A 14,244-nucleotide genomic window follows, 5' to 3' on the forward strand; every position below is an offset into this window, starting at 1 on the left:
TTCCAGTATTCTTGCCTGGAAAATCCCAGGGATGGGGGAGCCTCATGGGCTGCCGTCTATGGGGTCGCACAGAGTCGGACATGACTGAAGCGACTTAGGAGCAGGGTGTTAAAGACCCCTGTTATTATTGTGCTACTGTTGTTTACATATTTATGGTTGTTAGCATTTTACTAATGTATTGAGGTGCACCTCTGAAAGTGAAAGTGAAGTCGCTCAGTCGTGTCGGACTTTTTGCGACCCCGTGGACTGTAGCCCACCAGGCTCCTCCATCCATGGGATTCTCCAGGCAAGAATACTGGAGTGGTTGCCATTTCCTTCTCCAGGGGATCTTCACAACCCAGGGGTCGAACCCAGGTCTCCTGCATTGCAGGCAGAGCTTTAACCTCTGAGCCACCAGGGAAGCCCATAAATATTTATAACTGTAATTTCTTCTTGGATTGATCCCTTTTTCATTATGCAGTGTCCTTCTTTATCTCTTGTAAGAGTTTTTACTTTAAGTCTGTTTTATTCCAGCTTTCTTTTGATTTCCATTTGCATGGAATATCTTTTTATATCACCTCATTTTCAGTCTGTATGTGTCTTTAGGTCTTAAGTGGGTCTCTTGTAAGCAGCAGGTATATGGTTCTTATTTCTGTATTCATACATCCAGTCTGTGTGTTTTGATAGGGGCATTTAACTCATTTACATTTGAGGTCATTATCAATATGTATGTTCCTATTGCCATTTTCTTAATTATTCTGGGCTTGATTTTGTGTGTCTTTTTCATTTCTTGTGTTTCTTGCCTAGAGAAGATTTTTTTAGCATTTGTTGTAATGATGGTTTGGTGGTGCTGAATTCTCTTAGCTTTTGCTTGTCTGTAAAGTTTTTGATTTCTCCATCAAATCTGAGTGAGATCCTTGCTGGGTAGAGTCATTTTAGTTGTAGGGTTTTTCTCTTTTATCACTTTTAATATATCCTGACACTTCCTTCTAGCCTACAGAATTTCTGGTTCTTTTATATGTTATGTTTTGCTTTTACATTGCTACTTTTCCTCCTTATATTTAGTTTTTGTTAGTTTGATTAATATGTATCTTGGTATCTTTCTCCTAGGATTTATCCTGTTTAGGACTCTCTGTGCTTCCTGTACTTGGGGAGCTATTTCCTGTCAGATGTTAGGGAAATTTTCAACTATTATCTCTTCACATATTTTCACAGACTCTTTCTCTTCTTCTTCTGAGACTTTATAATTCAAAAAAAGAAAGTAGCAGAATGACAAAAAAGAGTAATAAATGTAATACATTTAGAATGCTAACAGATATGCTATAAAAATATGAATTTGTTTGAAACAGGCACTGTAGCTTAAAACCAAACTCCAAAAACAAAGAAGAAAAAAAAATAATAATAAAAACAAAAGGGAGCAGAACAGGAACAAAGAATAAAAATAAAATGGACTTAGAAAATCAACAGATATATTAGAAAAAACAATACTATTATTGATGAAACAATCCCTGGAGGGTAAAGCTGTACTCCAATAGAAAAGAGAGAGAGAGAGAAAAGTATACATATATGTATGTTGCTGTTTAGTTACTAAGTTGTGTCTAACTCTATTACCCCATGGACTGTAGTCTGCCAGGCTCCTCTGTCCATGGGATTTCCCAGGCAAGCATACTGAAGTGGGTTGCCTTTCCTTTTCCAGGGGGTTTTCTGGGCCTAGGATTTGAAACCATGTCTCCTACATTGAAAGTAGCTTTTTGATCACTGAACCACTTGGGAAGCCTCTCTCTCTCTCTCTCTCTCTCTCTAAATCTTAAATGTTCTCATCATGAAAAAAAAGAAAGAAATGGTAATTATGTAATATGATGTGCTATGTCAACAATGTTAAGTATGGTGGTACTTATATTTAATACATGAATGTATCAAATCAATACAACTTAGATTTACATGTTATGTGTAAATTATATCTTGATAAAAAGAAAAAAAAATCCTAACAAAGCATCTGGCATGTTTAAAACAAAATGAGAGAGAAATGCTTCATACATGGGGGATTTAACCTATAAACCAGATAATTGTCTTCAGTATGGTGTGTCTCTCAATTAGAAATACATAATAAGAAAGGATGTTTTAAGTTGTTATTGAGCATGGTTCAAAGTGCATTTGAATAATAGAGATTTTTATAGTTATTCCAGAAACAATGCTAAAATTAAGATTAAACTATATATGCTTAACCTTCTACTTTAAACAATCCAAACCATCTGCTTCTCTGCCAACTGACAATCTATCATGACATCAGTTTCTGCAACTTAACCTCTAATCTTACTAGGTTGTAAAAATATCAGAACTTCTAATATTTGCTAATTCTTAGTGCCAGTGCCTGTCAGGTCATTCAAGAAATCTGATTTTAGTAACTGCTAGGTAAAGGACCATAAACAACAACAAAAGGACCTTATGTTAGGAGAAAATGTGCCATGCAACTTGTTGAAGGAATACTTTCTGGTCGGTGATAGGGCACTCATGATGATTATGCTAATGAAAGGTTGAATATTTGCATTCTGGATGGAGAGAATGAGACCACAGATCTGTACACAGATTGTTAAGCCAAATTACATCATTCATTGTTCAGGAAAATGTTTTCAATTAGGTCTTGAATCTAAAAGAGATGTAAACAAGACCTCCTTAAGTTCTTACACTGTTAGCTTTGGCTATTGTATCCTTCAGTGTTCCTGATTATTTCTGGACAGCAGCACTGGAGGAAAAACACTGAGTTGTAAATAAGTTGTAATTTATAGCTCAACATTCAGAAAACTAAGGTCATGGCATCTGGTCCCATGACTTCATGGCAAATAGATGAGGAAACAGTAGAAACAGTGGCAGACTTTATTTTGGGGAGCTCCAAATTCACTGCAGATGCTGAGTACAGTCATGAAATTAAAAGATGCTTACTCTTTGGAAGAAAAGTTATGACCAACCTGGACAACATATTAAAAAGCAGAGACATTACTTTTCCAACAAAGGTCCATTTAATCAAGGTTTTGGTGTTTCTAGTAGTTATGTATGGATGTGAGAGTTGGACTATAAAGAAAGCTGAGTGCTGAAGAATCGATGCTTTTGAACTGTGGTGTTGGAGAAGACTCTTGAGAGTCCCTTGGACTGCAAGGAGATCCAACCAGTGCATCCTAAAGGAAATCAGTCCTGGGTGTTCATTGGAAGGACTGGTGCTGAAGCTGAAACTCCAATACTCTGGCCACTTGATGTGAAGAACTGACTCATTTGAAAAGACCATGATGCTGGGAAAGATTGAAGGCAGGAGAAGAAGGGGACGACAGAGGATGAGATGGTTGGATGGCATCACCAACTAAATGGACATGAGTTTGAGTAAACTCTGGGAGTTGGTGATGGACAGGGAGGCCTGGCGCGCTACAGTTCTTGGGGTTGCAAAGGGTTGGACACGACTGAGTGACTGAACTGAACTGTAATATAGATATTTAGGCAAATGATGTCATAAAGGGAAATTTTCCTTCTATTATTGAAAATATGTTGTAGCAACAAAGGTAAACTTCCTACAAGTTTCAGATGAGGATCAGTTAAGATAATTATAGCTTTCTTGAAATTATCATCATCATCACCATCATAAGGGAGGAAATCTTTCCATCTGTCTCTTTCTACTTAAGCTTAGTGACTGAGGCCCTATAAACTGACAATAGATTGAGAGAAGGAAAGATATACAAAGTTATTAAATTTTAATTTTATATCCATGGGGGGCATTTTTTGGAAAGTGAATATTCAAACAAAAGTGAGATATGAGAACATACATAAAGGGAGAGAACAAACACTACTTCAGTCAGTTCAGTTCAATCACTCAGTCCTGTCCTACTTTTTGCAACCCCATGAATTGCAGCATGCCAGGCCTCCCTGTCCATCAGCAACTCCTGGAGTTCACTGAAACTCATGTCCATCAAGTCGGTGATGCCATCCAGCCATCTCATCCTCTGTCATCCCCTTCTCCTCCTGTCCCCAATCCCTCCCAGCATCAGAGTCTTCTCCAATGAGTCAGCTCTTTGCCAAAGTATTGGCGTTTCAGCTTTAGCATCAGTCCTTCCAATGAACACCCAGGACCGATCTCCTTCAGAATGGACTGGTTGGATCTCCTTGCAGTCCAAGGGACTCTCAAGAGTCTTCTCCAATACCACAGTTTAAAAGCATCGTTCTTCAGCGCTCAGCTTTCTTCACAGTCCAACTTTCACATCAATACATGATCACTGGCAAAACCATAGCCTTGACTAGGACCTTTGTTGGCAAAGTAATGTTTCTGCTTTTGAATATGCTGTCTAGGTTGGTCATACCTTTCCTTCCAAGGAGTAAGCGTCTTTTAATTTCATGGCTGCAGTCACCATCTGCAGTGATTTTGGAGCCCCCCAAAATAAAGTCTGACACTGTTTCCCCATCTATTTGCCATGAAGTGATGGGACCGGATGCCATGATCTTCTTTTTATGAATGTTGAGTTTTAAGCCAACTTTTTTCACTCTCCTCTTTCACTTTCATCAAGAGGCTCTTTAGTTCTTCACTTTCTGCCATTAGGGTGGTGTCATCTGCATATCTGAGGTTATTGATATTTCTCCCAGCAACCTTGATTCCAGCTTGTGCTTCTTCCAGCCCAGTGTTTCTCATGATGTACTCTGCATAGAAGTTAAATAAACAGGGTGACAATATACAGCCTTGACATACTCCTTTTCCTATTTGGAACCAATCTGTTGTTCCACATCCAGTTCTAACTGTTGCTTCCTGACCTGCATACAGGTTTCTTAAGAGGCAGGTCAGGTGGTCTGGTATTTCCATCTCTTCCAGAATTTCCCACAGTTTATTGTGATCCACACAGTCCAAGGCTTTGGCATAGTCAATAAAACAGAAATAGATGTTTTACTGGAGCTCTCTTCCTTTTTCCATAATCCAGCGCATGTTGGCAATTTGATCTCTTGTTTCCCTGCCTTTACTAAAATCAGCTTGAACATATGGAAGTTCATGGTTCACATATTGCTGAAGCCTGGCTTGGAGAATTTGAGCATTACTTTACTAGCGTGTGAGATGAGTGCAATTGTGCAGTAGTTTGAGCATTCTTTGGCATTGCCTTTCTTTGGGATTGGAATGAAAACTGACCTTTTCCAGTCCTGTGGCCACTGCTGAGTTTTCCAAATTTGCTGGCATATTGAGTGCAGCACTTTCACAGCATCATCTTTCAGGATTTGGATTAGCTCAACTGGAATTCCATCACCTCCACTAGCTTTGTTTGTAGTGATGCTTTCTAAGGCCTACTTGACTTCATGTTACAGGATGTCTGGCTCTAGGTGAGTGATCACACCATCATGATTATCTTGGTCGTGAAGATCTATTTTGTACAGTTCTTCTGCGTATTCTTACCACCTCTTCTTATTATCTTCTGCTTCTGTTAGGTCCATACCATTTCTGTTCTTTATCGAGCCCATCTTTGCATGAAATGTCCCCTTGGTATCTCTAATTTTCTTGAAGAGATCTCTAGTCTTTCCCATTCTGTTGTTTTCCTCTATTTCTTTGCATTGATCACTGAGGAAGGCTTTCTTATCTCTCCTTGCTATTCTTTGGAACTCTGCATTCAGATGCCTATATCTTTCCTTTTCTCCTTTGCTTTTTACTTCTCTTCTTTTCACAGCTATTTGTAAGGCCTCTCCAGATAGCCATTTTGCTTTTTTTGCATTTCCTTTCCATGGGGATGGTCTTGATCCCTGTCTCCTGTACAATATCACAAACTTCCATCCATAGTTCATCAGGCACTCTGTCTATCAGATCTAGTCCCTTAAATCTATTTCTCACTTCCACTGTATAATCATAAGGGATTTGATTTAGGTCATACATGAATGGTCTAGTGGTTTTCCCTACTTTCTTCAGTTTGATTCTGAATTTGGCAATAAGGAGTTCATGATCTGAGCCACAGTCAGCTCCCGGTCTTGGTTTTGCTGACTCTATAGAGCTTCTCCTTCTTTGGCTGCAAAGAATATAATCAATCTGATTTCAGTGTTGACCATTTGGTGATGTCCATGTGTAGAGTCTTCTCTTGTGTTGTTGGAAGAGGGTGTTTGCTCTGACCAGTGTGTTCTCTTGGCAAAACTCTATTAGCCTTTGCCCTCCTTCATTCTGCACTCCAAGGCCAAATTTGCCTGTTACCTCAGGTGTTTCTTTTGCATTCCAGTCCCCTATAATGAAAAGGACATCTTTTTTGGGTGTTAGTTCTGAAAGGTCTTGTAGATCTTCATAGAACCATTCAACTTCAGCTTCTTCAGCATTACTGGTTGGGGTATAGACTTACCAGACAGCAAATGAATTTTAGGTTCTTAGGAGAATAATGGGGGGTATGGTAGATGATGATGATATCTGTTTGAATGTGATGGTGACTTCCTATCTCCTTTCCTGTGATGATTCAATCTTCCCTGTGATAAAACTCCCAGGGAAGGGATTTACTACAATTGAATTCTTTCTTTGAAGAAATTCTTTCTTTGTGTTTAAGTAGATAAGGGGAGCTCAAAGAAAGCTTTTTCCTGCATTTATTGATTATAAAATGTCTTCATTACACCAAAGTGGCACACTGTGATTTCCTATACAATCATTATTTTACCTTTTCTCAAAATTGAGATAACTTTCTTCCATATAATAAATATAACAAAATTTAAATCTAGTCAAGTAATGACATTAAAAACATTTTAAACCAAGTATCTGGTTTGTTGACCTGTTAACTTTTCCAGTAGTAAATTTTTATCTTATTGGTCTGTCCTTCCACATAAAGTAATTGAGTTAGATTTGAGAGTCAGTTTCCTTGCCCAGGGCTTGGGTAAGAATCCATTTTGGTTCCAGTATTATCTACAAATAAGCAGAGACTAGCTGTTAACAGATAAGAATCTTCTTTCACCTCACATGCGTGGTCTAGCTCCAAGCTTTACGGAAGTAACTGATAACAAATCTCCCACACGGATGGCTGATGTAATTTAATGTTACAAATATCACTATTTTTGTGGAGGGAAATTTCCAGTTAAAATTAGAAATTTTAAACAAACATTATCAGTAATGTAAAGATTTATTTATGTAAAACATGCTAATTTTTTAGCTAATTGTAGCATTGTTATAATAGAAATACTGAAGTAACCGAGAGAGAGAGAGAGAAAAGACCAAAAAACAATCATTACATGGTTATATAATGGGGTACTTTGTATCATTAGTGGTGATATTATGAAAATATAATAACAGTCATCTACAAAAGAACTTTACACAGAAAATTATAAGATACTGAAGAAAGAAATCAAATATGACATAAATAGATGGAGAGATAGTCCATGTTCCTCGGTAGGAAGAATCAATATTGTGAAAATGACTATACTACCAAAGGCAATCTATAGAGTCAATGCAATCCCTATCAAATTACCAATGAAATTTTTCACAGAGCTAGAACAAAAATTTCAAAATACATATGTAAATACACATACACGAGCAGCCAAAGCAGTCTTCAGAAAGAAGAATCCAGGTGGAGGAATCAACCTTCCTGACTTCAAATTATACTACAAAGCTAGTCATCAAGACAGTATGGTATGGGCACAAAAACACAAGTATAGACCAATGGAATAAGATACAAAATTCAGAAATAAATCCATGCACCTATAGGTACCTTATTTTTGACAAGGGAGGCAAGAATATACAATGGGGCAATGATAGCTTCTTCAATAAATGGTGCTGGGAAAACTGGACAGCTACATGTAAAAGAATGAAATTAGAACACTTCCTAACACCATACACAAAGATAAACTCAAAATGGATTAAAGACCTAAATGTAAGACCAGAAACTATAAAACTCTTAGAGGAAAATATAGGCAGAACACTCAATGACATAAATCAGAGCAAGGTCTTCTATGATCTACCTCCTAGAGTAATGGAAATAAAAATAAAAGTAAACAAGTGGGACCTGATTAAACTTAAAAGCTTTTGCACAGCAAAGGAAACTATAAACAAGGTGAAAAGACAACCTTTAGAATGGGAGAAAGTAATAGCAAATGAAACAACTGACAAAGGATTAATTTCCAAAATACACAAGTAGCTCATACAACTCAATGCTAGAAAAACAAGCAACCCAATCAAAAAGTGGGGAAAAGACCTAAAGAGACTTTTCTCCAAAGAAGACATACAGATGGCTAACAAACAAATGAAAAGATGCTCAACATCACTCATTATTAGAGAAATGCAAATCAAAACCACAATGAGATATCACCTCAAACCAGTCAGAATGGCCATCATCAAAAAGTCTACAAACAGTAAATGCTGGAGGGGGTGTGGATAAAAGGGAACACTTTTGCACTGTTGGTGGGAATGTAAATTGATATAGCCACTATGGAAGATGGTATGGAGAGTCCTTAAAAAAACTAGGAATAAAACCACCATATGATTCAGCAATCCCACTCCTAGGTATATACTCTGACGAAACCAGTGTTTCATTGCAGCACTATTTACAATAGCTAGAATATGAAAGCAACCTAGATGTCCATCGACAAATGAATGGATACCGAAGTTGTGGTTCATATACACAATAGAATATTACTCAGCCATAAAAGGAATGCATTTGAGTCAGTTCTGATAAGGTAGATGAACCTTGAACCTATTATACAGAGTGAAATGAGTCAGAAAGAGAAAGATAAATATTGTATTCTAATGCATATATGGAGAAGGAAATGGCAGCCCACTCCAGTATTCTTGCCTGGAGAATCCTAGGGACGGGGATTACAATAGCTAGAATTCAACTGAACCTGCATCTTCTGTGTCTCCTGCATTGCAGGTGGATTCTTTACCCTTTAAATCCTTATCTTTTTCCTGATAGACTCATGCTAGTGTGAGCAGAGGGGACCCTAAAGAGGCTGAAGAAATTGGAGACCTTGGGTGTTACTACATCTTCATCACTGAGTGTCTGGTTCCCAATGGGGACCTACTCAAGCATTTAGGGACTGATGAGTTTATTTGTGAGTAATAAATGGTTTATGGCACTGGTTCTCAAATCTCAGCAGGCAATATGAGGAACACATCCCAAGAGTCTCTGATTCAGCAGGTGTGAGCTGGGGCCCCAAAATATGTATCTCTAACAAGTTCTCAGGTGACATGGATGCTCTTGGTCTGGAACCATGCTTTGAGAATCCCTGGTCTAGCACTGTATTCCTTAAAGGATCAGCACGAGTGGCATCTACCCAAGAGTTTGTTAGAAAGGCAGATTGTTGACCCCAGCTTGACAATCAGAATCTGCATTTACAAGATCATCAGATGATTATTATAGATGTGAAAGTTTGGGAAGCAGGGCTTTAGTACACGGGTTCTCAAATATGAGTTGGGTAAACCATAAATGCAGAATGGGATGTGTGACAATCTTGTTGCAGATATATTTTTATCACAATTGTGACTGAAACATAAACTAGAATTTAGAAATTTCTGAACCAGAATTTGGGCTTTCCCAGTGACTCAATGCAGGATCTGCCTACAATGCAGGAGCCACAGGAGACATGGGCTCGATCCCAGGATTGGGAAGATCCCCTGGAGGAGGAAATGGCAACCTACTCCAGTATCCTTGCCTGGAGAATCCCATGGACAGAGAAGCCTGATGGGCTATAGTCCACAGGGTCACAAAGAATCAGACACAACTGAAGCGACTTTGCACACACATACAGGGCCTGATACTTCCTGAGCTCTGCGGATGGCTAAGTTAAAACATCCTCAGTCCTGGTACTTTCAGAAAAAAAGAAGTGGAACATATGAGTGTATAGTTTCTGAATTCAGCAGATCAATTTCATGTTGGATGAGAACTGAAGAAAAGCGTCTACTTGTTCTCTACTCTATTGCGTGAGAACTATAACAAAAAACTATTTCACTCTTCCAGCAACAATGGCTCAGAGTCAGCAGTCAGCTCATTGCTGCCTTGAAATTATCACTGTGGCCAGCTTGTGCTTTGTGGCTCTGATGGGTGATGTAGGGGAGGAAGTGGGGGACCAGATGGTGGAGATTGTATGTTCGGCCCTGTCACCTTCCCCCTTGTAATGTTAGTTTTGAAAAAAAAAACATGAAGAAAAAATTTTTTTTTACTTATCTTGAATAATGTCCAGTCTTTTCTATTTTTCTTACTCTTTCTCTGCAGTCTTGTCTTCTGAAGTATCAGATCACTAAGGAAAGGCATTTACATTTGATTTTATTTTTATCAACGGAAGAACAAACAGACGTTTGTTCTGTTTTTAACTTTATTTCTTTTCCTTATAGGAGGGTTTCTTTTTGTGTGTTTGGAAGAGGACAAAATATTAAGAATCTTGAAATCTAAAATTTCTGAGAAATAGGGATAGTCCCTGCCCTATCTGACTCTGAAATCCTGAAATTTTCTTGAAATTAAAATGAACCCAGAGTGTTAGATTTATTCTTTCATGTTTCAGCCTGATTTTTCCACACACACACACACACACACACACACACACACACTCACACTCATATCTCTTCCTTTTCCCCTCCCCTGCCTTCTCTACCATGCCTATGCCCATCCTCTGGCAACTTGTCATTGGTGAAAGCATGAATCAGTGGTCAGATGTAACATCCTGTCCCATTTTGTGGCCACTGTTACTTTGGTCAAGACACCCCAAGTGGAATTAAACTCAGGATCTGAGAAACAGAGTCACAGTGAGAGGATGGGAAATAATCTCATGAGAGAAATCAGGTGAGTCCTGACTCTGGGCACAGCCCTTCTTGGGAGAAGAGACAGGGAGAGGGAGGTGGGGTGTGTGCATTTGGAATGGTGGATCAGTTGTGCTTTAAGAAGGTTGAACTTAAGGACAGCATCTCCTAAGAACATACAGGAACCTTCCAATCCACTTTCTCTTGGCTTACTTTGGAATTGTGGTAGGTTTCCAGATTTAGAAAATAAAAATACAAGATGCCAGTTAGATCGGAATTTCACATAAATACATGCATTTTTTTTTTCAGTATAAGTATCCCTCGTGCAATATCTGGAGCACTATTGCACAGATCATGCTCTGTGCATGGGTGATTCTTAAACTGAAAAAGTTGTTTATCTGAAATTCAAATTTAACTGTGCATCCTGTCTTTTATCCAGCAACCTGGGTCTGTGATCACTTGAATCTTCCTACAACTCTTTCTTCATCTGGGTAGAGGGCTTATCTTGCCATTCATTGACTTCATGGGATCAGTGTGAAAATAAACACTCAGGTTTTTACAAATTGTGGAAGCAAAATAATTCACTCAAGTGTTTTTAATTTAAGTAGTGCCTTTTGTGGGTGATTTTTTTGTTTGTTTTCATTTTATTTATTATTTTTTATGAGTTTTTTTAAAATTTTATTTTATTTTTAAACTTTACAATATTGTATTGGTTTTGCCAAATATTGAAATGAATCTGCCACAGGTATACATGTGTTCCTCATCCTGAACCCTCCTCCCTTCTCCCTTCCCATACCATCCCTCTGGGTCGTCCCAGTACACCAGCCCCAAGCATCCAGTATCGTGCATCGAACCTGGACTGGTGACTCGTTTCATACATGATATTATACATGTTTCAATGTCATTCTCCCAGATCTTCCCATCCTCTTCCTCTCCCACAGAGTCCATAAGACTGTTCTATACATCAGTGTCTCTTTTGCTGTCTCGTATACAGGGTTATTGTTAGCATCTTTCTAAATTCCATATATATGCGTTAGTATACTGTATTGGTGTTTTTCCTTCCGGCTTACTTCACTCTGTATAATAGGCTCCAGTTTCATCCACCTCATTAGAACTGATTCAAATGTATTCTTTTTAATGGCTGAGTAATACTCCATTGTGTATATGCACCATAGCTTTCTTATCCATTCATCTGCTGATGGACATCTAGGTTGCTTCCATGTCCTGGCTATTATAAACAGTGCTGTGATGAACATTGGGGTACACGTGTCTCTTTCCCTTCTGGTTTCCTCAGTGTGTATGCCCAGCAGTGGGATTCTGGATCATAAGGCAGTTCTATTTCCAGTTTTTTAAAGAATCTCCACACTGTTCTCCATAGTGGCTGTACTAGTTTGCATTCCCACCAACAGTGTAAGAGGGTTCCCTTTTCTCCACACTGTGGGTGATTTTTTATCCCTATCCTCATCAAACACTTCCCTCTTATAGGTAAATAATTTTTTCTTTGCCTAAGATATATAGACATTTTTTTGTTGTTGTTGGAATGACTTTTATTTTATTCTTTATTGAAATATAATTGCTTTAAAAGACACAACTTTTTTTTTTAATTAATTTTATTTTATTTTCAAACTCCACATAATTGTATTAGCTTTGCCAAACATCAAAATGAATCCACCACAGGTATACATGTGTTCCCCATCCTGAACCCTCCTCCCTCCTCCCTCCCCATACCATCCCTCTGGGTCGTTCCAGTGCACTAGCCCCAAGCATCCAGTATCGTGCATTGAACCTGGACTGGCATCTCGTTTCATACATGATATTTTACATGTTTCAATGCCATTCTCCCAATTCTTCCCACCCTCTCCCTCTTTTTTATCCATTCATCTGTGGTCTTAGATTGTTTCCAAACAAGATATATCAAGAGTTGGCAAGGGTGTAGAGAAAAAGAAAGACTTGTATACTGCTGGTGGTTCAGTCACTGTGGAAAACAATTTAAATAATTAAAAAATGCAACAATCATATGATCTAGCATTCTTGCTTATTGGTACATATGCAAAAGAAATGAAAATAGGATCCTCCTATGTTTGTTGTAGCATTATTTACAACAGCCAAGACATAAAAATAACCTAAGTATTGAGCAATAGATCAATGGATAAAGATTATTTTTTCCTTTTTCTCTTGTTTTTCTTGATAATAGCCATACTAATGAGGTGATATCTCATTGTGGTTTTGATTGATTTGTATTTCCCTGATAGTTAATGATTGTTGTTGTTCAGTCTCTAAGTTGTGTCTGACTCTTTGTGACCCCATTCACTGCAGCATGTCAGACTTCCCTGTCCTTCACTGTCTCCTGGAGTTTGCTCAGACTCACATCCATTGAGTTGATGAACCATCCAACCATCTCATCCTCTGTTGCCCTCTTTTCCTCTTGCCTTCAATTTTCCCCGGCATCAGGGTCTTTTCCAGAGAGTAGTTGGTGGCCATTTGGATGTGATCTGTAATACAGGTAGATTGATCTGGCCTTCCAACACTCAACATATTGCTCCTGTGTTCCAATGAATATATCCATTTCCCACTAGCTAACATCTAAACTGTGGAACATTTGTTTTAGAATTTAAAGTCCTATATATTGTTTTAATCACTCCCTCCTTGTTCTCTTCTCCCTTTGGGCATTGCCTCACTGTCTTGCTTAGCAACCAGCCTCTAATTAAGTAATTTCTACTTACTAATGGAGTCTCTCCAAAGCAATTTTTACTTTGAATGTATCTTTACAGCCCCTATAACTGTCTAGAATGTAGAACAAAATAGAAATCTAAAGAATGTGTACTTAGTTAAATATATCTTTTTTCCCCCTTTCTGTCATAAATATGTTGTATGGATTTTGTCAGTTTGGTCTCTTGGCCCATTTGAGTTCAAGTGTGCCTTGGCTGTCAGAATGCTTGCTCCAAGGTTCATTTTCAACCATTTCTTATTTGTCAAACCATAATATTCATTCTACAGTGCTGTGGCCAGATATTACATCTTCCTGGTCTTTGCCAGAAATTATTCTTTCACTATTCAATGACTTGTAAATGGTTCATACACACTGATGACACTAAACGCATCTTGCTCTGTCATGGTTATATGGGTGTAAGACTTTTAGATAATGTATTCTCTGACCATGAGGATAGTACTCTTAAACTCTGAAAATCCCTGAAATTCTTGCTAATGATCTGCAGAAAGAAGGCTCTCAATAAATGTTTTCTGGCTAGTGTGAAGAAGCACGTGCACTCATTGGAGGAGGGCAGAGGGTACAATTTTCCTCTTCAGATTACTGAGACTTAAAAGGAGCTTTCCATTTTTAGCTGTCTTCCTTTCTGTATTGATTTTTGAAATATCCAATTTTATCTGTTACCATGTTCTGATAAGGTTGGTGGTCTCTTTCAAAACAGCCATTAATTTTGCTTACTTTACAAACATGAAAGCATCATGAAGATGCTGATTCAGTTCAACCATGTTGTAAACGAAGCCAGTTAGACTCAGAGAGATGAAAGTGTCTTGGTTTTCTTACACTTGTCATTGCAAAA

The 14,244-nt window shown here is 38.2% G+C and overlaps 1 protein-coding gene across 1 annotated transcript in view; it reads left to right on the forward strand.

The window, feature by feature from the left end:
• The first annotated feature begins 10,538 nt into the window (after window positions 1-10,538).
• Window positions 10,539-14,244, forward strand: part of GCSAML (germinal center associated signaling and motility like) — a 53,613-nt gene continuing 49,907 nt past the window's right edge. Inside the window, exon 1 of the mRNA XM_061423201.1 lies at window positions 10,539-10,724. Within this exon, the coding sequence (XP_061279185.1) occupies window positions 10,696-10,724 (29 nt within the window). The 5' untranslated portion in view covers window positions 10,539-10,695. The remainder of the gene's footprint in view (window positions 10,725-14,244) is intronic.

The sequence above is a fragment of the Bos javanicus genome, chromosome 7, assembly GCF_032452875.1.
Source record: "Bos javanicus breed banteng chromosome 7, ARS-OSU_banteng_1.0, whole genome shotgun sequence".
Taxonomy (NCBI): domain Eukaryota; kingdom Metazoa; phylum Chordata; class Mammalia; order Artiodactyla; family Bovidae; genus Bos; species Bos javanicus.